We start from the raw sequence: 27484 nt of genomic DNA, 5'->3' as shown, positions 1-27484 counted from the left end.
ACAGACAAATGAGCAAAAAATCCAGTAAAACATGATGTATATACCACTTGCCAAGGCAAGGAGGAAAAGAATGGAGATACTGGCAATTGCTGCTAACATGGAACAAAAAGATATAAGTGTTTGTTTTACTCTTGCATCATCTCTGTCTCAGGTTTAATATTTTGGTTCTCCTTTGTTGGGTTTTTTTCCTAATAGAAAAGTGAAAATACATAAAATAATCGCACTAGCTTTACAAATGAAATAACCTGCAAAAATCCTTGGGACGTAAGATTCACATCCACCACAAATACAGTGACACGCACCAGTCAAAATTATTCATTAGTATTGAAAGAACTGGTTAGCAAGCCTGCCTAAATTGTGCCCTGTGTAAGTCAGGAATGGTACCTATAGCTGTCCTTTGGGGAGAGGAAAAGTTCTAGGGGAAGCTCTTTAGACTCTTCTCAAGCTATTTGATTGATGAGGTGATTTCTCCACTGCGGTACGCTGTATTTTAGAATGGTGTGCCTGGGTGGAGGAAAAGTGCAGTCTATCAGTTACAGTATGATTATTCTTTTTTCGTTGTGCACAAGAGCTTCCAGTTCGTTGTTATTTGACTGACAAACCAGAAGATATGATGGGAGAATCTCCTCCTCCTCTGCATTCCTATCCTAGACGTCCATACACACATTTTTGTAAGTTCAGCTGATGCCCTTTTGATCTGGTGAAGAGTAAATTGTGAGAAGTTCTTTATATTTGCAATATTTGCAAATGCAGGGAAATTTCCCACCTCAGAAAGTCAAATGTTGCAGTAATCAGAAATATATTTTAAGAAGTAGAAAAATCTGGGAGATGTCTTATATTCTTTTGGAAATTGTACTTGACCATTTTTCCTCGGTGTCTTGTTCATGAATAATGAAGATTAATGTTCCCTAGCCCTGTAAGAACACTGAGGGTAAACACTTTCTATTTATTAAAAATAAACAGAAAGTATCAATCTTCAAAGGATTACATGGTAATGAGAGGGCCTCAACCATTATGAAATGTATAGTATTACATAATGACCTTAAGGCCAAAAATCTGGGCCAAGACTGTTGCAAACAAAAACCATGATACAAAGGCCTACAGTCCTTAATAAGCTGTACGAAGGAAATTATATAATTAGGGTGCATCTTTTACCTGCATTTAAACAGATTTTCTCCCCTCCTTCTATGTTGTCAGTTTGACGTTGAGTCTACAGAAGACATGAAGGGACAGAAAATACCACCTCTTCTCATCTATTTATTTCACATAGGTGCCACACTTTGGGGTAGGTTTTAGCTCTATTGTTTATGAAAAATAATAAGACAATTATTACTCATATTTTAATAGGGGGAATTAATTAATTCAAACACTGTTTATTAATGGTAAAGAATTGATTTGGGGTAATGTAAAACACTCCTGAAGCAAAAGACAACTGTTTGGAAGATGGCTGCACGGATGGCCGTGGCCATCAAGCACACTGAGCACCCGAACTGTTACCTGCCTACGTTTCTGCCCCATGGCTCAACTGGTGGTCTGCGTTGTGTGACTGCTCAGCAGGCAGTAGTTGTCAGTTTGTACTGAAAATAGTTTGAAGTACATTGGTTGACTTTGCACTGAGATGGCTGAGGAAAAGCCACCCAGATTGCCCTGCCGGCTGAGCTGGAGAGGGCATCAGAATTTCTGAGAAGGCAGCTGCAGTGGGGCACTCGCTACCAGCCTAACAGGTTGTCTGACCTTGCCCAGAAGGTCCGTACGATGATGCTAAGTTAATGCAGTCAGTTTTTAAAAAGATTCATTTAAAATTGTTCTTTCATGCCATCAAGGCCTAAATTAAATCCTAACAGCAATCAGATGCTACCACTTCTGTGAATTAATTTTGAGGAATCCACACCTTAATTACCTCCATGGGCTAGGACAGAGCTCTCTGACACTATCTGTGGTGGTGAAGCTGTTTGAAGAAGTTCTGTCCTTCCTGTTGGTTGCACCATCATGTCCTTTGTTTCTGTGATGGTACAACTGCTTGGCCCTATGTGAGGTTATTGGTAACCCAGATCACTGCAACATGGGACTATGAACGTTTGAGCAAGTAGCAAGCTGCAGCTCAAAAGGTTTTGAGGTTGAAGGTGGTGCTTTTGGGAATGCGTTTGAAGCTTGGGTGCTAAGGTGGCGGTGTGCTGATTTGAATATGTAGGTGCTTACTTAGGATATCTACTTAAACTGATTATAAGTTCAAAGACCAGAGCTCTGTGTTATAATACTGATTAAACTAAATGAAGACCCTTGCTGTCCCAGAGATTCACGCTACAGAAGAGCCGTGAAAGAGCTGTTGGCATGCTGGGTAGGAATGTGCTGCCTGCCAGAGCGTTTTTTTTGTCAGTGATAAGAAGGGGCAGGAATATGCTTGTAGAGTAGATTTAACTTACTCATTTGTACTTACGGGCTTTAGGTGTTACAGAACAGGAAACAGTAATGGGGCTGTTTTCCAAGGATTGTATCCTCCCTTGTCCTTTCCCACCTGGAGATGATGAAGTAATTTACTGGAAGAAAGGTGACAAAAATGTGCACAGCTACTACTACCAGAGTGATCAGCTGGAAAGACAAGACCCGGATTACAAACACAGAACACACCTTTTCCACGAGAACATTCCTAGTGGAAATGCCTCCTTGAAACTTAGTAACTTGACCGTGACTGATGAGGGCTCTTATAATTGCTATGTGGGAACACAGCAAACTAAAACAGAAGTGGAAGTCATGCTGCGCATAAGAGGTCAGTAGGACATCAAAAGTGCTTGGCTCACACCAGTGGAAATGGAATTACACCAACAGATTTTCTTGTCTTATTTCTCACATGGAATCAAAATCCTCCGACCCAACAGAGCGCCTTTTGGGCCTGATGGCATTTATCAGGAAATTCATTTTCTCTGGTGAAACGTTGAAACATGAGTTGAAAAATTTCAGTGCAGCACTTGTTCTCATAACCTGCTTGCACCATGATTTCTAAAGGGTAACTAGGTAGTATACTTGAGTTTTAAAACATTATGTGGCTCCTCAGAACAGTACAGATCCTGGCATTGACAGTAAGTAATGCTATGCTTGCTTTTGAAATCAAACACAGATTAAATTTTGTTCTCAGTTATGTTTATTCTCCCCAATGTTATTTCAAAAGACCAATCACTTAAAAAGGATTTTGAAAGCAGTAGGATTGATTTTTAAATTCTTTTTTAAATCTACAGTGTCTTCTTATTTTGCACTGGAATACCAAAAGACAGGCACAGAAAGGATGCTGAAGTGCTATGCCTTTCTCACTTATCCAGCACCACATATATCTTGGGTACAAGGCAAAACACCCATCCAAGAAACGGATCGGCAGGAAACCAGGGATGGAGTTCTCTATTCTCTTAGAAGTGACCAAAACATTACAAACACAGCAGATCCTTACCACTGTCATATTCATCTCCCTCATGAAGAGTGGGCTGCTGAATGGAAGATGCAAGGTAGGAATGAATGGAAGTCTCTTCCTGCATCATTAGTGACTGTCACAGCTGATTTTGGAGCCAAATTAAATATGGTATTTCTGCAGTGGGTCAATATGGATATGGGATGGTGCAAAAGGATGCGCCTTCCTTTTTGAAACTCATCTGTTACAAGGCAGCATGTGTCCAAGAAGTAGGGATAAGAGGGAGTAGCTCACACTTCTGCAAGTTAGCTTTACTCTGAACACTTTTTCCGTATCAGTTTCATGTTTCAAGAGGTGCATAATAATAAAACTACACTCTATCAAGAAAAGAAAGAACTCAGACAAAATACATGGAAACCTTAGTGAACCTGTGGGTTATATGAGGGAGGGGAAAGTTTGCCTGCTGCTCTAGATGCATATGCTCCTTACTCATTCCATTTCCCAACTTTTGCGAGAGTTTTTTCAGTACTGTTTGAAGTTTCATTGTACTACTCTTCAAGCGCATTCTTAAGTGCCCAGGGTGAGTGCTGGGGGTGCATGGCAGTGGGGAGCAGCAAACTTGCATTTGAGCAAACAGCAGCTAATTTTGTTAGTTAAGGAAAAACAGGGCTATGAAATGTCAACTGTCCAGTTTGTCCTCCTCCTGAATTTCACTGGAAATTCAGTTCAAGTAAATAACTGGTACTTTTCAACTTCTCCTGTTTCTTAGGAAATATTTTTTAATTGGATCAAGAGCAATGCAAGAGCAATTCCCTTGTGAGATGTGCATGGCTGCTTACATGGCCCTGATTTTCCCCTAAAGTGTACCCAGACACTCTCAGTTCCTAATCCACTGCATATACTTCAGAACAAAGAGTGCAGTTTCTAATTTAGATTCAATAGCTTACAATATGGAAGGTTTCAAGTATGGCATCGTAGTAGGTAACAAGTGCACTTTAAGTGTCTATTTTGTTAATCCGTCCTTCCGATCCACAAGAGAAAAAGGTACATTTCATTATGCTTTTGTTTGCATGTGTCTATCCTCTCACTGGAACATTTTGAAAATACACTGTTTTCCTTATGTAATAGCAGTGTGGGGTACAGTTTTGGGCTTTTTTTGTCCTCATGGTTTTCAGCTCCACCTCTGTTCATTCAGCCCCACAAACAGAAACCAAGCGTGGTTATACCATGTCAGAATAACATATGAGTTTCCTCTCCAGCAGACTGCCAGCCCCCACAGCCTCCTCTGTCTTTCCTTCCTTTGCAGCAAATCCCTGCTGTCAAATTGATAGTTGTGCTATGATATTAATTTGTGTTATATTAGTATTTTATACATTAGCTATTAGTTCCACTTACTTGGTCTTTCCTTCTCCTTCCTTTTTTTTTAAAGTTATTCATTAATTGTAAGTGTTCCACACAGATGGGTAAAGTACTTAAGTCCACCATAGCTGAAAGTTATTTCTAACTAAATACAATCTTTTTATTCTTTTAATTAAATTCTGTTGTAACAGTTTTACCCTTTTGCTTGAAATGTGGAGGTATCTGATTAGTTGCATTTTCTCTCTGCTCCCAGGATGTGGAATGTCATGCTACTTTACACAGTAACTTAGACTAGGCTGAATCACTTTTATTAATGAGAGCTCCCTAATTAGAGGAGAAATAGACAAATGAAAACAAAATAATTTTCATAAGTATAGCTAATACCAATTAGATTTTTTTTTAATGTAAGATAGGTTTGCTTTTAAAATCTTCAGATGCTTCTAGAATCATACTGAGATGTTTGAATATGATATCAAAGTAGTGAAATACGTTTTTATATTTGTCCACAGTAGTATCAAACTTCAGAAAAAAAATCAGAAAATGTCTAAATAACCTTCGCAGTATTTTCCAAAAAAAATTGCAGAGGGTTCTTCAATTATCTGTTTCAGAGCAACTGTCTAACGTGGAAGGAAGTAGCGCTGCAATTCCTTGTGAACACAGCAATGAGACTGCAAACACTGAAGGTTTCAGTGTTGTCTGGACATTAAACAGAAATGCAGTGATCTCAGTCCTGGCTTCCTTCAATGGTACATCTCACTCTTATCAGCCTCGAGTCCAGATTAACCAAAGTGACTTTTCACTGACGTTGCGTGACCTTACTGCAAATGACAGTGGAGAATATCTGTGTAATATTTCAACACCTCACTACACAAAACTTACCGTGAGAAATTTGCAAGTTGGTAAGTTGTGGCTCCTTCCATTTCAGAGGATGGGGACCAGTGAGGGGAATGCAGAGCTAAAAGGTCAATCAGAAATCTGTAAAACATTAAGAAAAATCATCTTGTGTAATAAGTACAGGTGTGTAGAAGAGATTTTATTATTGTTGTCCCAGGGAAAAAAAGGTTACCTAAGATGTATTTATTTAATGACTTGGAAGTTTCTTTTTTTTTCAATTAGCAGCTTCTTGTGGCAAAGGTCTCAAAATTGGTGGCTGCCCTCAGTTGCCACCAACTGCCCTCAGAGCTGAGAGCACAGGGGTACTCTCAGAATCATGTCCTAAATGCTCCGCTAATAGCAAATAAGGTCTTTAAAGGTAGCAGGGAGATGAAGGGAAGCCCAAACATGGGGTATAAATGTGCCTGCAGAAGAAACCCTGTTGAGGAGAGTGCACAGTTGTTATTTTCAAAGCTTTAATTCTACATAGCAGGCTTTTTTTAGACCTGGGGATATATATGTTTGTATGCATGCCTGCGGTTTTGCGAACTGTAGTAAATTTCCAACTGTGAAGTCTTAGTTACAGTTATTTCATTGTCTCCAGTTTCAAGGAGACTTACGGATTAACTTTTCTATCTATTGAAAACTCTTACCGAAGGTTAAAAGAATTTACTCCAGCTTTCTAAAATTATAGTGCAAACAAATTACAGATTGGTTCAAAAATAGTATGCTGTTTGGGATGCAGCCTCCTTAAATCTTGGTCCAAAGGAAGGAAAAAAAAAAATTCAAACAGTAGCACATAGGCATTTTACGCAATTAAATACAAAATTCCATGTAATTATATACAGTCACCTGAAAGACTGAGAACTAATATAGGGCACCTTATCTTTTATTTTTTAAGAAGGAAGAGAACTTGAAACAAGCCAGTAGGACATGAAAAATAGAGGCAACATAGCAGAAAAGGGGCTAGAATAAGTGATAATAACTGCATATTTTTGTCTTCCCTTCTCCCTTCTCCCCCATGATAGCTTAGTTTCAGTCTGAATACTTGATGTAGGTTGTGTTTTAAATGGCAGTGGCTATATGCACTCTGAAGGAGGGGAGTTAGATTAAGGAAGATGGTTAAGTCAGACAAACACACTTCCTTGCAGCTTGAATTCCAGCATGATCTTCCTTATTCTGTAAGCCTAATACTGTGCCTTTGAAGTGGAGAGCAGTGAAAACCTCCCAGGAGTTACACACTTAACTGATGCTCCTAACTTACGTGCACAAGTCCATCAGTCTCCCTGTACATTTACTGGAGACAAACACACTCACCTGTTCAGTCTAAATATGATCTGGATCATCAGGTTTTTTCTGTCAAAAAACATGTAGACATGGCACTGCAGGACAGGGTTTAATAGGCATGGTGGTGTTGGGTTGATGGTTGGACTTGATGATCTTACAGGTCGTTTCCAACCTTAACGATTCTGTGATCCTCTACAAATGGCTTTCTCTAGCTGCTGTCTGCAGATGGATCTTACAATAGCCATAGGTGATACAAATACCCTCTTTGGTGGCTAAATTACTGTGCTGCTCACAGAATTTTCCTACTCATGGACCAGATATACATTATACAGAACAGAGAAAACACTTACCGGAGAGGTTAGCATCTTTGTGGCAGCACAGGCTGAAAGGAGATAAGCAGAGAGAGCCAGTAGGGGATAAGGGAAGGAGCTAGATCAGTATGTTGGATAGTGGTCATAGCACAGCAGCTGCCTAACCATCAGAAAGATTTCAAGTGCCACTGGAAAGGAGACTTTTAAGGGGAAAAGTGAAACGAATTTGCAATCATTTTGGAGGTCTTCTCCTGTGTAAAGAAAGGTCACAGCTTAGAGCTGCTCTACCAAAGGAACTGACAAGATGTAACTATGGGTCTGCATGTGGGTACAGAGCCAAGCTGAAGGCCATGACTAGATTAAATGCTCTGTTTTGGCAGTTCTCATTCTTGAACTGTTTGCTAGACATCGATAGGGAGTTTCCAGAGGAGTGTAGAACTTTTCAAATTCCTTGGATGAGATGCAGCAGTGGAAAGGAAGCCTGAAGTAGAACAGCTGTACTTAAAGGAATGAGTCCTCCGGGTCTGAGTGTTCTCACGTTGTTGAAATTGGCTGGCATAATGAGACGCTTGGTGCTGTGCAGGACCAGCCTCTGCTAGACGGGCTCTTATCTTCTGTGGAAACCATTGTTACCACCCACCTGAGGATCTGCTGCTTCTTGTGCCCACTTGGATTGCATGGTTGCATCATGAAGTTGGGAAACGTTTTAGATGAAAGTTGCAAAGACTTCACAACAGAAATCATGCAATCTATGACCCAGGCTGGGTAACACTTACTGAGTTGTTCTGCTGGAAATCAGCAGTACTGCTAATGGCACTGAGCACTGTGCCTGGAGGCAGTGTTTACCATACTGGGCAGCTGATTGTTTTTAAATGGGACTTGTATTAAGAAGTCATCAAATCATATTACATGAGCACACATGGAATTTTGTATCAGCACAATTAAGTAAAATAATCTGCTTTCAGCTATTCACACTTAAGTCATTAAAGTATTGCTTTAAAGTCTTACGGTATGAGTCAAGTAACTTGAACATTGTTGTATTAGTAACATTAAAAAGAAAATGAGACATTCTCCCTAAATCATAGCTTTTAGGTTATAAGAGTAAAATCATAGCTTTGATATAATTATTGAACAATAGTGAACATTAATTTGTGATATAAAGCACTTCTCTTAAACTTCTTGGAACTTGTATTTTTAAAGAAAATTCAGGTAACACTGGGAAGATTGTGCTAGGAGTGATTGCGGCACTGGTGGTGGTGGTAGCAGGAGTCTGTCTCTGGGTCTGGTTCAAGGTATGTACAATCATTAGGGGATTTATTTTTAAAGGTACTATTAAGCTTAAATCCAGACCTTGAATGTTTGACCAAAACATAAATTTGATTTTCGTAGGCTAAAGCATACAAAAAAGACTGAAAATGCAGGATGAGAAGTCTCAGCATAAATAAATTGTCCTAATTCTTACTATTTTCTGTGTCCAGAAGGCCCTCTGGTACCTCCATGCAATAGTATTTTGGTTGTAACAATGTTAACATGACCTTCCCTTGACCAGATGCTCTCCTGTACTCTATAAAAAGATGAAAAAGTTGGTTACCCTTCACAAATACTTTCTGTAACTTGCTTTAAAAACAACTAAACTGGTTAATTTTCTCTCACTTGTGTTTAAGACCAAAAAAAAACCCAAACCCAAACCAAAAAATGAAGTCCCTTAAATAATGCACATACCTAGTCTTCATTAGGGTTCAAATTACTATTTCAATTCTATCCAACGTCAAAGCTCACCAAAACTTCAGTGTGAAAAGTTATACTACTTGCTTTGTTTAGAAGACTGTTATAACCATATGGTATCTGATCTTACCTCTCTGCACATCTCTCCTATTTACTAGAGTACAGCATCTTCAAGTGGATGCATTTTATTCTTGTGCATTTGTAATAGGCTGGCTCTGTCTTATAGTATTATGTCTCCTTCCTTTGCATTTGTGGTGAGTATCCTTAAAAAAATGACCTTTAGCTAGTACTCCTTAGGGTACATCTTTCTGTGTCTGACAGTACAGCCCTATCCATGGAGAGATACACCTTCAAACTCCCTGGGCCTTAAGATTTTGTCACAGCCTGGATTTGGTAAACTTCAGGAGACGTTTTATGATGGTTACCATGAGGTTCCACAAGAACACACCAGAAAGACAACTCTCAAATGATTGTGTCTCAGTCTTTTTTCATTTTTCTCTCACTTAGAGATTCACTTGCATGCTTCTTATTAGTCAATTTTAATGCTAACATGCTTTAGAGATTATACCATACTTTGGGGATGCAGCTGTTTAGTTTAAAGACTTTAAGCAAGATTAATTTATCCTGGGACCTGTTGAGACATTTAACGTATCATAATCAGAGGAAGGGAAACAGTTTACAGGTTAACTCAGATCCGGTTACATTGATGGAGGACTAGATGGAAGAAACAGGAATGTTTCTGCACTGTTATGTGGATGTTAACGTTAAAATGGAAAATACTGACTTATCTTTATAGTGATTGTGTCTTGTTCTGTTCCCACTAGAGGAGTTCTTACAAACATTTTTGTTTTGACTAGAAATGCAAAAGAAGAATGATCATATGGGCACCTTGACATATTGGAAGAAAATCCCTCTCTGCACACACAGATGCTACTGAGATTGCTGCTGAAAAGAACAAATTGTTTCTTCACCTTACCTATTGAGCTACACTAAGAGCCACATGGAAATACGACTATCTGAGCAAGAAACAACTGAACCAGTAGAAAAAATAAATAAATATATAAGTCAATTGACACTTGTGTGTGAAAAGCTGGCATGAAAAATGGGAACTTGGATATCCTGAAGGGACAATGAAAAAGTTTCCACAGAGGAAGATTCAGTTTGGAGGGGTTTTTTTTTTTTCAGTATGAGGGAAAGAGAGGGCTTACTGTTTTGTACTTCATTTAGTATTTTAATTTCAAGCAAAGACAACTTCCCTATTTAAAAGTGGAAAAGATCTAAGAGAACACCCTATTTCTGAGCCACAGGCAGTCCTGGTGGGACATGTCCCTCCACAGTATCTCCTGTGTCTCTCCTGCAGCTGGCAAACAAAAGTCCTTTTGCTGGTAGTAGTGGAAGCTTCTAAACTGACTGTTCACATGAAAAAGTTTACTCTCTGCTCTCCTACAAAACTCATACAGACTCCAACGGGCAGGACAGATGGAAGCTGGGTTATCCCAGCTTTAAGGGCTGTCCCCCTGCACAGGTTTAATCTGTGCTGCTTTAACAATCTGCACATGAAATATGTGAGGCTGTGAAGCATGACTGGATTTGCCCTTGGTTTTGATTTTGTCAGAGGTCTGCCAATTAGGATTTGTTCCATCATAATGAAGTGGGCTGTTGGCAAGATGTAATCTTTTATTGATCCCTGGGGCTTGGCAAAATAGAAACACAAAGAAATGAATGGAATACACTATACAGTTTCTTTGGATTTTCACTTGATGTTTATTTCTGTAAGTGCTTATTTTGTTCTACATCTGCTTTCAGTTGTGCCTGATTGTATCAAGCATCTTCTCATATCTGTCAGCTTGGACTGTACTTATTCCTCTTCATGAACCTGAAATGCAATTGAGATAGTATACAACTGTTAAAGTGTTGAGGGGGTTTTAAGAGTAAGTTCACAAGTAAATGACAAAAGCTTCTTTTCACTAATGCTTCTGCTCCCTGGTATTACCCGTTTTTATCTGAAGTAGACTAGCACCAATCTAGCCAACCTTTGCCATCTTACTTCAGCTAATAATACAGGTTTCTTGTCCTCATGCTAGAATATATATCGCTTTGATACCAGATGACTTCTGTACAACCCTGTTTCAATAGATGGTGGTGTACGTTCTGAATCACACACACTTCCCAGAGTTTCCAGGAACATGGGTACTAGTAGCAGTAGACAACGTATTTCTAATGCTGCACGATTAAAGTAGTCTCTCCAGTGCCTTTCTCTCCCCAGAGGAGATGTGTCATGACTTTTGGGACAGCACTAACTGCCTGAACATGTTTCCTGGCACCTGCTGCCATTACTGCCACAAGTCCCTTTTTGTGGAGATGACACCTCTGTGTGTACTGTTGAGCTCATGTTTTGACAGCGCAATACTCTGCTATAAGCCAGAGCTGGAATGGGTATTGGCAAACTAGCATCTGACTAATAAAAAGAGGGATCCACTTTTCTATGGCTTTTGCGTATTTGAGGCAGAAAGAGGGTACTAGTAAGATACAGGGAATAAATGGCACTCAACAATATTTAAAAAAATAAATTGCTCTCACGGTTTACCTATTTCAGTGCCTGTGTGATGCCATGGCTTTGTGAACTTACATGAGTTTTAATTTTTTTTTTGTAGGGCTGGAATAATTTAAAGAAAAATACGTGGAAATTTTTTACTCTTAAAAGCTGCGAAACTTCTTTTGAGCTTCAGTTACAGTACTGCTTCCATCATATGTAAATGTGTGAGAGACCAGATCTTCATGCAGTTTTAATGTAGCTCTGCTCTAGACAGTGGAGCTACAGTCATTTATCTCAGTCAAAGGTGACTTTATTAGTCCAATATAAAAGCAGAAATTGGAGTATTTCCTCCCACAGAATGATGGATACAGAGGAGAGAAGGAAGGCGTGGGATGAAGTGTGATAAAAATACCAAAATTATACAGAAAGTTTTGGGGTTTTTTGCCTCTTTCTTGACTCAGGAGCTGTCATCCCCATAAAACTTACATGATGTTAAGCATGGCAGTTTATGTTTCACTTGGAAATGAAATTCATAAAGCAACGACCCAGTTCCTCTTTCTATCATTCCTACAAGTAACAACCCCACTCTTACTTGCCCTGGTTACCGCAAGGCAAGCATAGGTAAGCAAAGGCTCGCTTTCAGTTCCAGACCAAGTTCTTAGGCACCTTTTAGTTTCATCAATGCTATTCTACTACCATTCTGCTCAAGTGCAAACCACCACAAATATATTTCTAATTACTAATGACTTCCCAGCATCTAAGTGACTAATCACTAATACTTTCTTTTCACCCAGCTCTTCAAATCAATACAAGTTCATTGAAAGAGCAATATTAAAGTATCTGGCAATCTGCTAGTGCAGTAATCCCCAGGCTGTATTACATACATAAAAAGCTACATCCTCAGAGAGAGAAAAAGATGGAGCTTTTTAATATCCTGTGGGGAGAAAAAAAAAAAACGAAAACAAAACCAAAATCACCAGTTCTGGAAACTTCTGGCTGCTGAGCACAGAGGTTAAATGACAGCATCAAGAGGACAGAGAATTCATTTTGCCTAAGCATCAGATTGCTGTCCTAAAGGCTTACCTGAATGTTAAAATAAAGGGTAGACTGAAACTAAAAAATGTAGTAAACAAGAATTTATTCTAGTCCATGCTACTTTAAGAGATGTGACACGTATTCCTGCATACATAGCACCCACTACTGTGTATTAAACAGTCACATTTACCCCATACAGTATAACCATACCTTTTTCATGCCAATATCTCTTGACTTGCTCCTCAGCTTATTAACTTGAGATTCAGCTATTTCAGCCCGTTCTTCAGCATCATCCAGGTCATGTTGCTGTTTTCTGTACTTCGAAAGGTACAGATTGGCTTGAGCTTCCTGGTGAGAGAAAACAGCGCAGCTGATTTCCTCCTGTCCACGTGAAACAAAGCTTTCCATTTCAAGCAGGATGGAAAGTGCTCAGCATGACTAGGTAACAGCTGCATGGGAACCACTTGCCTCCTGGAGAGCTGAGGTTGTTGTTTTACAGAGTTCATGTTTCCAGTGGCACAATCCCCATTAAGTGAACTGGGAGGTTCTCAACATGCCTCCTGAGGAACTAGGAGGAAGAAAGTCTTTCCTGTTCCTTTCCTTCCCTTTCCCCCTTCCCTTGCAAATTATATTGCAATCTTAAGATAAAATTGAGTACCTTTTCTTAAATATAATCAACACATGTGCTACATATTATATATATATTATAAATACATTTATACATACATGGTTTATATGAATATAAATGCAAATATTGATACACACACAAAATGTGTATTTGTACTAAAAGCTTCTATGGATTAAAGATTTTGTGTTTAGGACAATAAATTTCTCAAAGGTAAAAAGGCCCAAATAGTTACTCACAGCTTCCTCTGCTTGATGCTTGTAGCTCTTCACTTTTAATTGTAGCTTGTCAATCAGATCCTGCATCCTGGCCAGATTCTTCTTATCTTCTTCTGACTGCATCAAAACACCGTTAATTTGGTTCACAGTGTAAAAAGGCCTAAAGCATCTCCCACTATGAAATAGGTATGGCTGCCATATAGGTATAATTTTAGAAACATACAGTTCAAAATACAAACAAGCCATATTGTGATCACCCTGTGTATAGATGAGAAAAATTTCTGTAGGCTGACTGAAGATGTATGCAAGCCTGGAGGCTGAGGACTAAAAGGGAGCACCCTCCCCATTTATATATATATGTAAATATATATACATACACACATACATGTATATGTGCACACACTTTCAGAAGTATGTACATAAACACACACAGAGTTCCTTGCTCAGAGATGAGGAGCACTCTTGTCATTCCAGAGTGTGTCATTATTTAGTGAAACAGACCTATGGGTGGGCCTAAAATAGACGTAATTCCCATATTTTAAAATCTTGTTTGGAGGCATTTCTGGTAAAAGGACCTGGGTTTAACATGTCACAGTCCATAAGCAGAAGGACCAGCTAATTCTGTCTGTGCCAGAGCACTCTGTTCTAAGAAAACAACCTTCAGCCTCTGCATTCAAAAGTCAAACAACAGGTCGGAGGCTAAATAGTCTCCTAAAGCATGGATGGGATTATCTTCTTAAGAATGCTGTTGAAAGCAAAAGGATCAGTGCTCTGTGCTGAAGACCTTTTTCAAAAGGCAAGCAGCAACAGCAGCTGTTAGCAAACCGGTGGGAGGCTCACAACTAGACCTTGCTGCTCCGTAATAGGTGACAGAGGCTTGGGACTGGGCAGCCCTACGCTGAGTGATGCGTTAGGGTCAGCTGAATCCTTCTGCCTCTTTCTTGCAACATCAGCACAGCTGAGAGGCAGCTGGGCTCTTTCTTCTCTTGCAGTGTGAATAGTCATCTAAGCCTGCTGCATATGAATACTATGCTAAAACTGTCCCAATCCCAGCAATAGAGGCTTTCTAACATTAGTCACAATGAGTCAAGCAAGATGATGGTAGCTCTAGGGAGGTGTTCCTCCTATCCCTAAAGCTTCCTACAATCAGAAAGCTCTGGGTAATGCCATTCTTCATCCTTCACTGAAACACTGAGGCAACTTGTGGCACTGGGAGAACACATTTCTTTCCAGGGACCTAGTGGTTACTACAGTCCACAGCATACCTGGTAAGTTAGCTCTTTTATACGCCTCTCAAACTTGCGGGCTCCTTTTTGGGCATCTGAATTGCGACGGAGTTCAGTCTCGAGTTCATTCTCCAGCTCACGAACCTGCAAAAAAGGAAAAACCCATGCCATTATGCTACATACATAAAGCAGCAGATAATTTTGTTCACAGTTCAAGAAATGCTCATTTTCTCAGCATCTCCATAGTCAAATTTCAGGAACAGATCAAAATGTCACCTTTGCATTCTGCTTTTTCATAAATGTATTTAAACTGCACCAGCAAAACTGCAAACACATGCAAAGGCCAAAAAAGTTTAGCTGAAGCAAGCATTGCAGAGGCTGTTCCTGGTTTTAGATGTTGGGGTTTCTTAAAGTATTTTTTTAAATCAAGGCCTTGGTCATCTGCTGTGCTGCAACAGCTGATTGTAGCTGGATGATGAAGGGGAAGCATGCCTCCAAGAGCTGCTCACCTGCATTTTGTGAAACAGAGGAAAGCATTCATAGTGTCCCTTATTGGCCTCTATGAACTTACCAGGCAGCCCTAGGGCACCTACCTAGTCCCAGTTCTGTAAGCAGGAGACAGTGGTCCAAAGTTGGATCACAAACTTACCCTGGATTCCAGTTTCTGGATCTGCTTCTTGCCACCTTTCAGGGCTATTTGTTCTGCTTCATCTAGTCGCTTCTGGAGGTCTTTAATGGTTTGTTCCATGTTCTTTTTCATTCTCTCCAAGTGAGCACTAGTATCCTGCTCCTTTTTAAGTTCCTCAGCCATCATTGCTGCCTGAAAAACAACCACATTTTACAGCATCTCTCTTAGGCTATTGAATTATGTCTCAGAAGAAATGATGGGAGATCGATCATGGATTATCCGCTACTTGGATCATTCACTGTACCCAAAGCTCCAGAGAGTATCTTGTGTGTGCATATCTTGCCTGGACAGAGAAAACGCAAAGACAAAGTAGCCTTGGAGGCCTTTCCCCCCCCCCCCCCCATTCTAATGTAGTGATTTAAGATTTTCCCCCCACTTTATTTTTTTTTTTCTTCTTTTAGTGTCTGTGCTATATAATGTCCTCATTTATAATGCCTACAAGTAAGCCTGTGCCATTCACTACAGACATTTTACGTAGAACTTATGCAAAATCTAATCTTGGTGTTTGGAGCTCTTGAAAAGTAGTAGATTAAAACAATCGGCAGACGAATTTCCCTGCACAGCCATAGATGAGAGCTGCCTGAGTGGCTGGAACAGCAGAGCAGTTTCTGCAGTCTGTGCTGCAATAGGAAGCTCAGTTTCAACATCTCACACAGTCCCTGGCCATTCTGTAAGACAGGTAACAAGGGTGCCAATTAGCTCATTCCTGCTTTGATGTTTGTGCCTGCCACCAAGAGCCATTTACAGATTTTGTGCCCATCACTGAGCAGTCATCAGAAGACAGCAGTCATTGCAATCCAGGCTGGAGCTGAATCAAGGACAATCAGCGTCTTCTCTCTGGCAGGCAGTAACAGTGCTGTCAGCTGAGAAGCAGTAAAGACCATGGTACAGGAATAGCTTTGACCAGGCACTCCAGACACATAACTCACTGAAACCTCCAGTTCTAGCTTTCATTTTATCTGTTGGTACAATGCGATACATCAGCTCTAAATTCTGAAGATGGATTTCTCTGGGTCTGTGGGAAATGCAACTATACCTGCCCAAATTATGTCTTCCCTAGAGGAAGAATGTACTCTATCTTTCCTCCTGGGATCTTAGCCCTCATGTTTTTCCAGTAGACACCTAGGTCTAGGGTACCTCATTTGGGATTCAGTAATTTTGTTTCTCACATCATATTCTATGTACACCAGGAGACCAGTTAGTGCTAGTTCAGTCTGAACTGGTTTAGCCTATCCAGGTGTATGATTTACCTGATTCAAAGGTGACATGACCTGAAACTTTGAGGATCAGTGGATATTGCATTCCTGGGGCAAAAAAAAACCCCAGCAAAACAACCAAAACCCAAACATCAGGAAGAAGTCCTTCCTCTCTTTTTACCTCTAGCCTGTTTTATTTTGTAGTTTCATCAGTTATCTCCAGATAACTGTGGAGTGCTCTGGATGTACGAGCTTTGTAACAAGCACAGAAAGGCTAACTTGGGAAATACTTTCTTGGTTGTACTAAGACATTGCGGTACTGAAGAGAAGTGAGCAAGGAACCAGCTTGCTTACATCTGTGATTGCTTTCTTGGCTTTTTCCTCTGCGTTCCGGCACTCCTGGAGCGATTCCTCCACTTCATTCTGCATCTGGGAAATGTCACCCTCCAGCTTCTTCTTTTGATTGATCAGGCTTGTGTTCTTTTATTAAGTTTTCCCCAAAGGAACAGTGGAAAAGGAGGAAAAGTGATGATTAGAGACATAACTTCTCTAAATACCATAGCACACCAAGGCTTACTGATTTTTGCATCCTCTGGATTATAGCAGTATTTGGGAAGGGAGACTCGGCTATGTGGTAAGGGCTGGCCTTTACTACGTAGCTTAGCTTCAAACTGAGGAAATATTAAAAATACTCTCAAAGCTGTAAATATTCAGCTTTTGATTCAGATGAAATAATAAGCCAGAGGCTGAAATAGAAGAATGAATAAGGCAGTTCATCTTGGAAAACTAATGATCCATAATCAGTTAGTCAATGAGGTGATTAAAACAGAAGCCCCATGTCATCAACGGGCTGGAGGAAACATTGCAAAACATCGCCAGCCTGTAGCACATTTTCATTTCTTTCTGACTATTATTTGGTGAAGAGAAGCTTTGGTTTTGTAGCTAAAATGCTGCCGCATCAGGACATGCCCCTCCATGACCCTGTAAAAACTGCAGCGCTGGTCGTGACAAAGTCCAAAGGTCCATCTTAATGAAGACCCGTGATGTGGCAGAGAGCACTTTGCTGCAGGGTAGTTTCCTGCCCTGCACAATACACCTATTGTTAGAACCCAGCCGCTGCAGTTTTCCTTGCTGAGTAACATCAGCACCCTGCACAAAAACATCACCTGCGTCGCTTCTTCAGAGAAGTGCCTCACCATACCAGCCATAGCTTAACTGAAGCAGGAAACTGGTTTTACAGCATGGAAGAAGGAAAGAAATCAAATTTACTCTTTTTATCTTCCATCATCGCTTTTTTCTGGAAGCTGTTCAAAGCAGTTGGCTGAATCATCAATTCCTGGTAACTTGAAAGGAGTGAGGTGGCATATCTACAGTGACTGACTACTCCTCATTTTCTCCCTTGGAGGAGGGCAAGGTGTGTCTGACTTAACGATGGCCATGGACAAACAGTGTCAGTGCTTAATAGACAAGGCTCAGTTTAACCCAGTGAGGGAGAGAGCACAGAAAAAGCCAACCTGAGTGTGAAGCAGGTTCACACGTTCAGTGGCTTCCAGCAGTTCGTGCTCCGCCAGCTTCCTCGCCCGTTCAGTCTGGTCCAGCAAAGCCCTCAGCTCATCCAGCTCCGACTGCAGAAGATTGTTCCTCCTGTCAGAGACCGCCAGCTGCTCCTTCAGATCTTCATTCACGTGTCCCAGGTCATCCAGCTGCACCTGAAGCTCCTATAACAAAACAGATGTTTGGTTTTTTACCAGTGCAACTCCATTTCAAGCTGCTGTGCTTATGTATGAGGATGCCAGATTGCAGAGGTTGCGTGGGGCCCGTCTCAAGAATTTCAGTGCTTCTTTACTGGAGAAAGGCTTCCTCCATGCTGTAAGCTGAACAGCTTTTGTGGTATGTGGTGCAACAGGGGAAAAAACAGTGTGTTCAAATCTGTCAGAGCTCACGCTTCTGCCCGAGGCAGAACTAGCTGCTTAGGCGTGGGAGAGGCGATGACTGAAGAGGTGTCTTAGCAAAGCACTTTTTTGTTGTTGTTGTTGTTTTAAGCTATTAAAAATGGTGAAGCAAACAACAAAGCTGAATAGACACACACTCCCTGTACTCCAGTGAACTGACTTGCTCTCCATTTTTAAAGGACTTGGAAGCTCCCAAGAAAATCATAGATTTTCAGTTCCTCATGCTGTAGCTTTCTGTCCCTGCAGGAGGCTGTAGCCAGCAAGGGGTTTATGACTGGATCTCATCCAGCTTTTATGCAATCTTGGAAGGAATCCATATTTCAGTGTTCTCTTACGCCAGTCATGATCACTAAGGGCTTTCCTTGCACATCCTTGGGAGCAGCTTATCTCTTAGGTACCATCACTATTGCTGTTTTGCTCTGTCCTAATGAAACCCAGCCCGCACCTACCATTGGGCACTTGGGACTGGCAGTTCTCTGAGTACCTTTATTTGTGTCTGCAAGACACGTGCTGACTTTGTTGCTTCTGCAGCATGCCTGTTAGCATGGCTGAGCTGGATTTCCATCTCATTGAGGTCCCCTTCCATCTTCTTCTTGAGCCGGATGGCCTCATTTCTGCTCCGGGCTTCAGAATCAAGGGTGGACTGCAGTGTATCTATGGCACGTTGCTGATTTCTCCTGAAAAGGACACGAAGGATGAATGGAGTAATTTTCCTCTCTGCACAGGAACGTAGAACTGCATGCAACAGTACTTCACTTTCTGAAAATGTCTCATTTCCAGAAATAGTGTATTTCTGAATGATATGCATAGAGCAGGTTTCTAGTGCCTCACTGCTGTCTAACTGGCTGGTGTGCTTCACACCCTCAGCTAACTCCTGATCTGTAAGCGCCTGTAGCATCCTTCTCCCATGTTTCCTTTGGAACAAGGAGTGCTCTCAGATCTCTTTTAAACTCAAGAAAGTACAGGTTTGAACCTAACAAGAAGCACTTCAAGCCTAGCAGTCATTTACCAAGATATTTACTGAATCATTTACTGGGATGTTTTACATCTCAGCCTTTTTATGAAGGCATTAGTGGAGGGGATTGATCAAACTGAAGGTAGGCAGCTACCTTCTAAGCTAATTACTCCAGGTGCTCTTTATAGTAAATGGCATATGTAAGCTACAGTTTATCATGTCTTAAAGTAGCTGTTGAAAAACATTTCTTATGCTAATTATAAGGGGAGTAATGCAGGAATAGAAATCTGTGTTATGGACATCTAAAGTTAAACAAGATTAACCCCACGCAATTAACAGCCTGGTCCCCCTGTGAAAGGCAGCTTGGTGTCAATTTAAAGATGGCAAAACGGATCCAGACAGCTGCTTAATTTTCTTGACTCTATAACAGTCAAGTCCTACAGTTAAAGTTTTGCTCTCTTACAACCAGAAGCTAACTCAAAGCACGGGATATGACTCACACAGGGAAACATTTATCTCGTTGGTGGCCAGGTTTTGCTGAAAGTGTAGGAGTTCTGGGAAATCACTGAGACAACAAGGAAAACCTTGAGGGCCTTATTGCTTCAGCAAGATACTGAACTGTGCCCTAGACTCCCAGGGAACAACACAGCGTATCTGCTGAACAATTTAGCGCCAAAATACTCATAACAAAGCTGAGGCAGAAAGCACTGATTAGGATAGCTTGTCCTGAGATCTCTGTAATCCAGACATCTGAAGGACATCAGAAGATAGGATCTGAAAGAATTCTTGTTTTTGAAACAATTAACATATCAATCCTTGTATCTATGCTGACCAAGGTGGCCCTTGGACTTCCCCTTCCCTACCCTTTAGCCTACCAACAAACAGTGTCATGGTTCTTGGATTAATAGTGTTGCAACACTGACTAATTCAAGGCCAAAGTTTTCTGAAGGAGTGCACACACACATTGCTGAAAATCTGGCCCAGCATGGCATCATTTTGAGTGTAACTCTTCAGACTAGCATTTGTGCTGGGTGGGAGGGGAGAGACAAAACTCATCATCCTCCTCATCTAGTTGCTTTCCATTTTTCCTGTTTATCCCTTTCACCTGCAAGCTCCTCTCCTTTTATATTCATACTTTCTGTACCTCTGCAATTGTCACTGCTTACCCAAATGGTGTACACATGACAGCAAGCTCCTCATATCCTCCCACAATCAGTGTAGCTATAACTGCATAAATTAACTAAATGCCTTCAGATAACATGGGTTTGAGCACCACTGAGGTAGTACTGCTGATTTTGCCTGTGGTTCCCCTTGGGAGGCAGCCATCCTAGAGGATTAGGAAAAGGCAGCTCTCTAGACCTACTTGTCTCCATACTGTAAACATATAGACTTAGCGGCCCTTGGTCTGCTGCGACTTTGGTTGTGCCAGTCAGTTGTGTTAGGGCTGCTATGTGATATGTATGATGGGCTTATGTGTACGCTGGCGGAGACTGAACTGACAGGAATATTTGAACTAAGAAATGGTAATGGGGTAGGACTACCCTTTGGCAAATAGTCAGAGCTGTCTTGGTTTCTGGTACGGATAGTATCTGCTTATGCTGGCGTAACTACCTGTGGTGCATTTGACTGGCTTGGGTCTTGAGAATATTTCCAGTCTTTTGAGACTTTCCCCTTAGAAAAACATGCTGCTTCCTGCACAGTACCTTATATTTTCCATTTCTTCCTCCTTTTCTGTCAGTTTCCTTTCAAACTCTGCTTTAAGCTGAGAAAGTTCAAGCTGAAAACGAAGGGTCTTACTTTCCTCATGCTCCAAAGCTCCCTGAAATAGAAAGCACCAAGAGGTTGCAGGCCAGGAGTTGCTATTTTTATTTTTTTTCCATATCACAGACTGCTGCACAAAGATGATCCCTTCACACTTTTCTTCCTGTTCCCAATAGCACTATTTCCTCCTTGCCTGTCTCTCTAGGCAAGGACATGAGCCGATTACATGGCAAAACAATGCATTTATTTGCTTCTACTGCAACTTGGCAGTTGGAAAACTGAGCAGCAAGCTCCTCAGAGGACAAATTGTCGAACAGTCCCTGGCTCTCAAAAAAAAAGACCTTAGGCCTTGCCTGTGTTGTTTTGATATCAACAGATGTGCCCCGCTCCGCATCCCCTGTACAGACACCCTCCAGAAATTCACGGGCTTGTAAGTGATAGGCAAAAGCTAAACCAAGATTGTTGTTGGGAGGGTGAAGGGGTCCACACATCCCCCAGCTCACAAAGATCTCTCCAAACCATGAAGTGTTGAAAGCCTCCCAATCTTATTAGGCAATATGACTTCAAGGAAAGAAATAACAGACACCAGTTCTACATGAAAAAATGCAAAAATACCCTGTCCACTCTTTCCAGTTAACATGAAGACAAGTCTATGAAGCAAGGGAGATTTGTTCCTATGCCTTTATTCTTACATTTCTCTCATATATGGAAGTCAAGAACTAAGCTGACATCAGCCCATAGTGAAATAACAGGGCCACTGACTTCCAGGTCTTGCATAAACCAGGCTCGGTGGCATCCTGTCTCCTTGCTGCTTACATCAAACAGGGAAGGAAAGCGCAGAACTGAACATCATATATTTTGGAAGCTCTTTCTGAAGGATAGAACTGCACAGGCTTAGCTATGCTTCCCTCGAGAGAGGATGGAAAGGGAATGGAGGTTCTGACGACAAAACTATAAAATCCTTGCTAATCTCTGGCCATCATGCAGCAGCTACAGGTCAGTGGAACGCACACTTCATGCCAAGGAGCCACAACGTATTAGTGGGAACAGCACACACAAGTGCTGTGTCACCAGTGGTGACTGCCAGAGACCCAAATTCACAAGGAAGGGAGAAAATCTGCATTAAACCATTTCTTTCACAGTTAAAATAAAATACATCACCACTTTACTTTTGTAGTTCCTAATATCACTGAGCTTTAGGAAGCCATTCCACACAGTCCAGGAAAGTAAAGTGTGCTCCTTAGATCCCTCAAGAACCGATGTATTCTTTCTGTTATTGACAGAGCATATAATCACTCTCCATATCTCAGAGCTGTGGAAGAAAGGCATGCTCTTTCCTCTGCTCTGATCGTGACACCTGTTTGTTTGGCTGTGAAATCCTTGCAAAGTGTAAAGCATCCTGTAACCGACAAAAGAAGTTGCACGGCATTTACGGTATTAACGGATCCCTGTCACTGGGTGAGGTTCGTTTTAGCAGATATTATTTAGAGTACAATTCAAAAGAAATGCAGCCTTCATTAAAAATCCTTTGCTATGTGCTGTATTGCTCCTAGCCAACAACACCTACACCGCTTTTTAGCTTTGCAATGCACCAAACTTTCAAAAAACCTGACAGCCGAGTCCTTTAAGTGAATAACCAGAATTTCCAGTTGGCTTGTTCCGTATTGTTGGTTTGCTTCTGGAAACTGGGATGAGGCATCCCTTTTGGGTACGTGCGTACTTGTCACTGTAGAAATTAATGCAGTGATGCTAAATGTCTTTACTAAACTCCTATTGGGAGTCAAAGATTTTCTAAATGGCTTGTTTTCTTTTGGTTTCTGAGACTGCTACCATATTTTTTACGCAGGCTGCAGTATCCAACACAATATCTGAGACCTTACAAAATTTAAAGTCCTCAGGAGGTTTGTCTTCTTATTCTCAAAACCAGGAAATGGTGAATTTGCTGTTGGAAACTAGACACTAAAAATATCTGATAAAATAGTATAAGACCATAATTCTCAGCAGTTCCTGTTTCCTGAAAGACTGAAATATTCTATGCTGAAGTGAGCAAGGACTGGATTTTCTGGAGGTAGGCAGAAGATTTCTGAGCTTCCTGAAAGGGAAAAAAAAAAAGCCCCAACAACAAAAAACCCAAACCTACAAGGCACCTCTTTTGAAAGGGCCTCCACTGGTGATCTCAGAGCTGACATCTCCAGAAGTCACCAGTCACTCTTGAAAACACTGGCTAGCAAGGCCAGAGGAGCTGGGTGCAGGGAGGTTGCACTTGCTAACAATCAACACGTCGGCTGTGTTGCTGTGAGGATGAAAAAGGAAAGAAAATCCTGATAAAGACACCCTTTCCTCTTCCCTTGAGCTTTCTTTCCTTACCTCTGCTTCTTCCAGAGCCAGCTGAACTTCTGACTTCTCTTGTTCAACCTGTTTCTTGATTTTTTCTATTTCATGGAGGCTCTTGTTTCCTTCACTAATCTGATTGGTCAGATCGGAAATCTCCTCTGAAACAAAAAAGGATGGATGGATTTAGCGATCAGAGTGTCCCGAACATACTGCAATTCACGGAGCGTGAATACAGGACCCATGCTTCTTCAAACTACTACCTCAAGGGCTCGTCTGTACTTTCAGAGTACGCTGCCTTACTTTCAATTACAGCAACTTTTTTTTACCTGACCAACTTGAAGGCACAGACTTTCTCGTAAATGCTTTTTGAAGTGGTTACAGTGGTTTAGTTTTTATCTGTGATCTGCAGGCTAGCAACACTGTGCTCAGCTTTGGGAGCTGTCTAGGCTTCATCCGCTGCACCTCTGTCATCTCTCTGGTTCCCTCCCTGAGCCTGGCACCTCTGCCAGCGAGCTTTGTTGACCGGTGAGCAAAGGGAAGCCTGCTCTCCTCTGGCCGTACCACTTTCTGTGTTCAAAATCTTCCTTGCCAGCATCAGTCAGTGTCTCCAAACGCATCGGAAAGCTAGTCTCAAGGATGAGATAAACACCTTTCCCCACAGCTGCTACGGGGCACCGGCATCCCTCCAGCTGCCCACTGGTGTGGCTCTCGCACTGGACGCGGGGCCTGAATGAAGCCTACCTTGGAGGTTCTTGTTTTCCCTTTTCAGTGTCTCCAGATGGTCCAGTGTCTCCTCGTAGGCATTCTTCAGCTTGAAGAGCTCGGTGCTGAGGCCACGGGCCTCCTTCTGGGAAGCCTCCAGCTCAGCCTGTGACTCTTCGTACTTCTGCTTCCAGTCATTGATGATCTTGTCAAACCCACGCTGCTTCTTGTCCAGGGAGGCAGCTGCCGAGTTGGCCTTCTCCAGGTCAATCATCATGTCTTCCAGCTCATTCTGCAGCCTGTGCTTTGTCTTTTCCAGAGAAGAGCACTTGGCATTGGCTGCCTCGATTGCTTCCTCAGCTTCTTGCAGGCGAGCGGCAAGCTTCTTCCTACCAGGTGGGAAGAGACAGTGAAATGACCAAGTGCCGCCGCTGCCATGTTATCCAGAAAAACTGACACCAAAGCAGTATCTCAATAAATCAGTTTTGAAAGGGAAAATCGGGGGGGTCAAGGGGAAGGGAGGGGGAAATCAAGCCTCTAGAGAGAAGGGACTACGGTAGGCAAAAAAACAGCTTAAATGATGAATGCTGACATGTGGCAGATGATTTTGTGCATGTGTGTGTGTGAATATTTGAAATTGAAGTTCTGAACTCTCAAGCAGCAGCTTGCTACTTGTTAGCTGTAACTGGTGTGGGCTGGTTGTAAATTTTGGTAAGACCTGGTCTAAATGAAAGTGTCATGTTCCTCCAATTAAGAGATAGGAGACAGAACCACTAATTAGGAGGCTGGTCATGCCTTGGGCTCTTCTTCATAGACTATTTAGATTGGGAAAACAGGGCTAGGAGTCCCGGCAAGAAGAGGTCCTGGAAAGAAAGGAGGGTCCAGAAAGAAGAGCGTGAAGGTGCTAGATGGAGAAAATATACTGCAAGTGGGGGAAGATCCTGCAGATCGGAGATGCACGGAGGCAGATGCTGGAGATGCTCAGAGACCTTGCCCAATAACGTCTGAGGCTGGCAACTGGGAGCAGCTGCACAGCACGAGCCAACATGGCTTTCTGCCTTATCTTCCCAGGGCAGCCATCATCTCCCCGCTGGGAAGGGAGGTCAAGACTGAGGGAACACAGCAGCGCGCTGGGGTGAAGCAAGCGAGTGCGTGAGATAACCAAATAGGGTAATCTTATCTTGTTAGTTCTTAAATAAACCCCAGTATCCACATCCACTACCCCATGGACAAGGACTCAACAGAAACACTGACCTACTCAAGCAATGAAAAGAACAGAAGAAGGACAACCACAAACGACAGAAATGAGCCAGAGGGATTTTTCCAACCAGATTGCCCTGTTTCCTTAGCACTATAACAAGTACCAGGAGCACGGTCCTGCCAGCCAAGGGCATGGTGAAGCCCACGTAGCCCGCTTACTTGGCATCTTCCAGCTCCTCAGTTCTCTGAATGGCATCAGTCTCATACTTCGTTCTCCACTGTGCCACTTCTGCATTTCCCTTGGAGAGAGCCCGCTGCAGCTCTGCCTTAGCTTCTTGCTCCTCCTCATACTGCTCCCGCAAGAGATCACAGTCGTGCCTGGCCGCTTGCAGAGCATGAGCCAGGGCATTTTTGGACTGCAGGGATAGAAAGGTCACAGCATTGCAGGGTTACCTACAGCAAAACCCAAACAAACAGCCTCTAGAAATTCAAATGGAGGCTTAAGCCTTTTTTTCTTTTTGCCTCTGGCCTTGACAGTCCAGGTCAAGTGAGGTAAGAAGTGTTTGAAGTCATCCCTAATTGGTGTCATGCTGAGGAAGCTATCAAGACTGAAGACAATCTAACGCCTTTGGAGAAGCATGCAAACTTTTAAGATGCAAGATCTGAGATTTTGGCTATCCTACTAAGTAAGTTTTATTTAACAATTATGGATGCTGATTATTTTCCCAAACTCTTCTCCTGTGACTTGCCTCAGTCAGGGGCAGGAACTTAATGTCAGTACAATTACAGGGATCCTATGTCTCATTTCAGCTTTTATCCAGGCTACACATGAACATGAATTTCCCCCATTCCATCTCAATGGATGGGACACAGTCAATGCATTACCTTCGTTTCCTCTTCTAGCTGTCTCCTAAGTTCTTCAATCTGTTGTGTAAATGATGTTTTCCCCCGGGACAGCTGACTTATCAGTGACTCCTTCTCTTCAAGTTGTCGTACAAATTCACCTGCCACAGGATTTAACCAAAGAAAAGTAAGATGATGAAATTACAAAGCCCCAGCCAAAACCTAAGTTCCACCTGTCCAATTCTGCTGAGGAAAAGAGCTAACAGCGGTTGTGGCTGACTTTTTGTGAGGATTCTTCCAAAGTTGGAACTCTCAGACATTTCACCAGGATAGTTTTCCTTAGACTTTTTTTTGTTTATTTGTTTGTGATTTTTTGTGGGGTTTGTGGGTATTTTTAATTTTTTTTTTGGTACTGCCAATACCTTGATTCTTTAATTTTCGTTCAGCTCATGGATCAGACTAGACTGATGCTTACTTTCGTGAGCAGTTGTAGCTGGTTTTGTTTATACTTTTCTTCACTACTTTACGTTGCTTTTCCACAGACGACTTTTCAGAGGGCTGCAAAGCACCCTGAGAATCTCGGAACAACCAGCGTACAGAACAGAGGGATACATAAGGAAAACTTCATTTATGACAAGAAGGGTGCCACTGTGGGATGGAAACTGCAGCCTTATAGGAGCACATAGAACTAACAAGAAAACACACCGGAAATTAAAAATATGTCTCTGTAAATACACAAAACAGTTGTATCTGATGAGGATGCAGACATTAAATAGTACTCCTTTGGCTAAAAATATAGCAAGCACTTAGAGGATATGTGGCATTTTTGGTCAGATGTGAGTGTCTTCTAGAGTGCAATGCCCAAGCTCACGCTGAGGAAGATGGTAATCACACAGACAGCAGCAGTATGCGAACTCCTTCATCTTCCCTCTAGGACTGCAAGATAGATGTACATGTCCTTGTTCCTGAAACTGGGTACCTAGCGAGCACATCCATTTCAGCTCATGAGGTGGTATCACAGTATGCTGGTATATATGGTTATAGGTTTGTTTCAAAAGCCAGTTTGAGGCAAGGTCCCCTCACCAAGGTTATCAAAATATTGACGATAGAAATGTCAAAAGACACAAAGCTACTGCTCCATTCAGCAATCCTAATCCAGCCACCTTCAGAGCAGATGCCATTGCACAATACATCTCACTGATGCAGAGCTGAGACATCCCTGATAAATTACTGGGAAACAATCTGTCTGGGCTGAACATGC

The 27484-nt window shown here is 41.8% G+C and overlaps 2 protein-coding genes across 2 annotated transcripts in view; one reads left to right on the top strand and one right to left on the bottom strand.

Annotated features, from left to right (window-relative positions):
* The first annotated feature begins 1221 nt into the window (after positions 1-1221).
* On the top strand, positions 1222-27484 carry HHLA2 (HHLA2 member of B7 family). The gene is made up of 6 exons (XM_059820049.1): positions 1222-1285; positions 2447-2767; positions 3234-3494; positions 5365-5655; positions 8428-8507; positions 26766-27484. The coding sequence occupies exons 1-6, from the start codon at positions 1222-1224 to the stop codon at positions 26907-26909; spliced, it is 1161 nt and encodes a 386-aa protein (XP_059676032.1). The 3' UTR covers positions 26910-27484.
* The window catches only part of MYH15 (myosin heavy chain 15), a 46300-nt gene continuing 29503 nt past the window's right edge, over positions 10688-27484 (bottom strand). Inside the window, exons 30-42 of the mRNA XM_059820040.1 lie at positions 26266-26384; positions 25600-25796; positions 24220-24569; positions 23512-23636; positions 21087-21202; positions 18913-19105; positions 17991-18194; positions 16831-16956; positions 15242-15412; positions 14632-14736; positions 13388-13483; positions 12734-12871; positions 10688-10828 (exon numbers count right to left, since the gene is read on the bottom strand). Of these exons, the coding sequence (XP_059676023.1) occupies positions 10811-10828; positions 12734-12871; positions 13388-13483; positions 14632-14736; positions 15242-15412; positions 16831-16956; positions 17991-18194; positions 18913-19105; positions 21087-21202; positions 23512-23636; positions 24220-24569; positions 25600-25796; positions 26266-26384 (1958 nt within the window). The 3' untranslated portion in view covers positions 10688-10810. The remainder of the gene's footprint in view (positions 10829-12733; positions 12872-13387; positions 13484-14631; positions 14737-15241; positions 15413-16830; positions 16957-17990; positions 18195-18912; positions 19106-21086; positions 21203-23511; positions 23637-24219; positions 24570-25599; positions 25797-26265; positions 26385-27484) is intronic.

The sequence above is a fragment of the Gavia stellata genome, chromosome 1 (genome assembly GCF_030936135.1).
Source record: "Gavia stellata isolate bGavSte3 chromosome 1, bGavSte3.hap2, whole genome shotgun sequence".
Taxonomy (NCBI): domain Eukaryota; kingdom Metazoa; phylum Chordata; class Aves; order Gaviiformes; family Gaviidae; genus Gavia; species Gavia stellata.
Note: the sequence above shows the minus strand (reverse complement) of the source record. Positions and strands in the feature narration are given on the sequence as shown.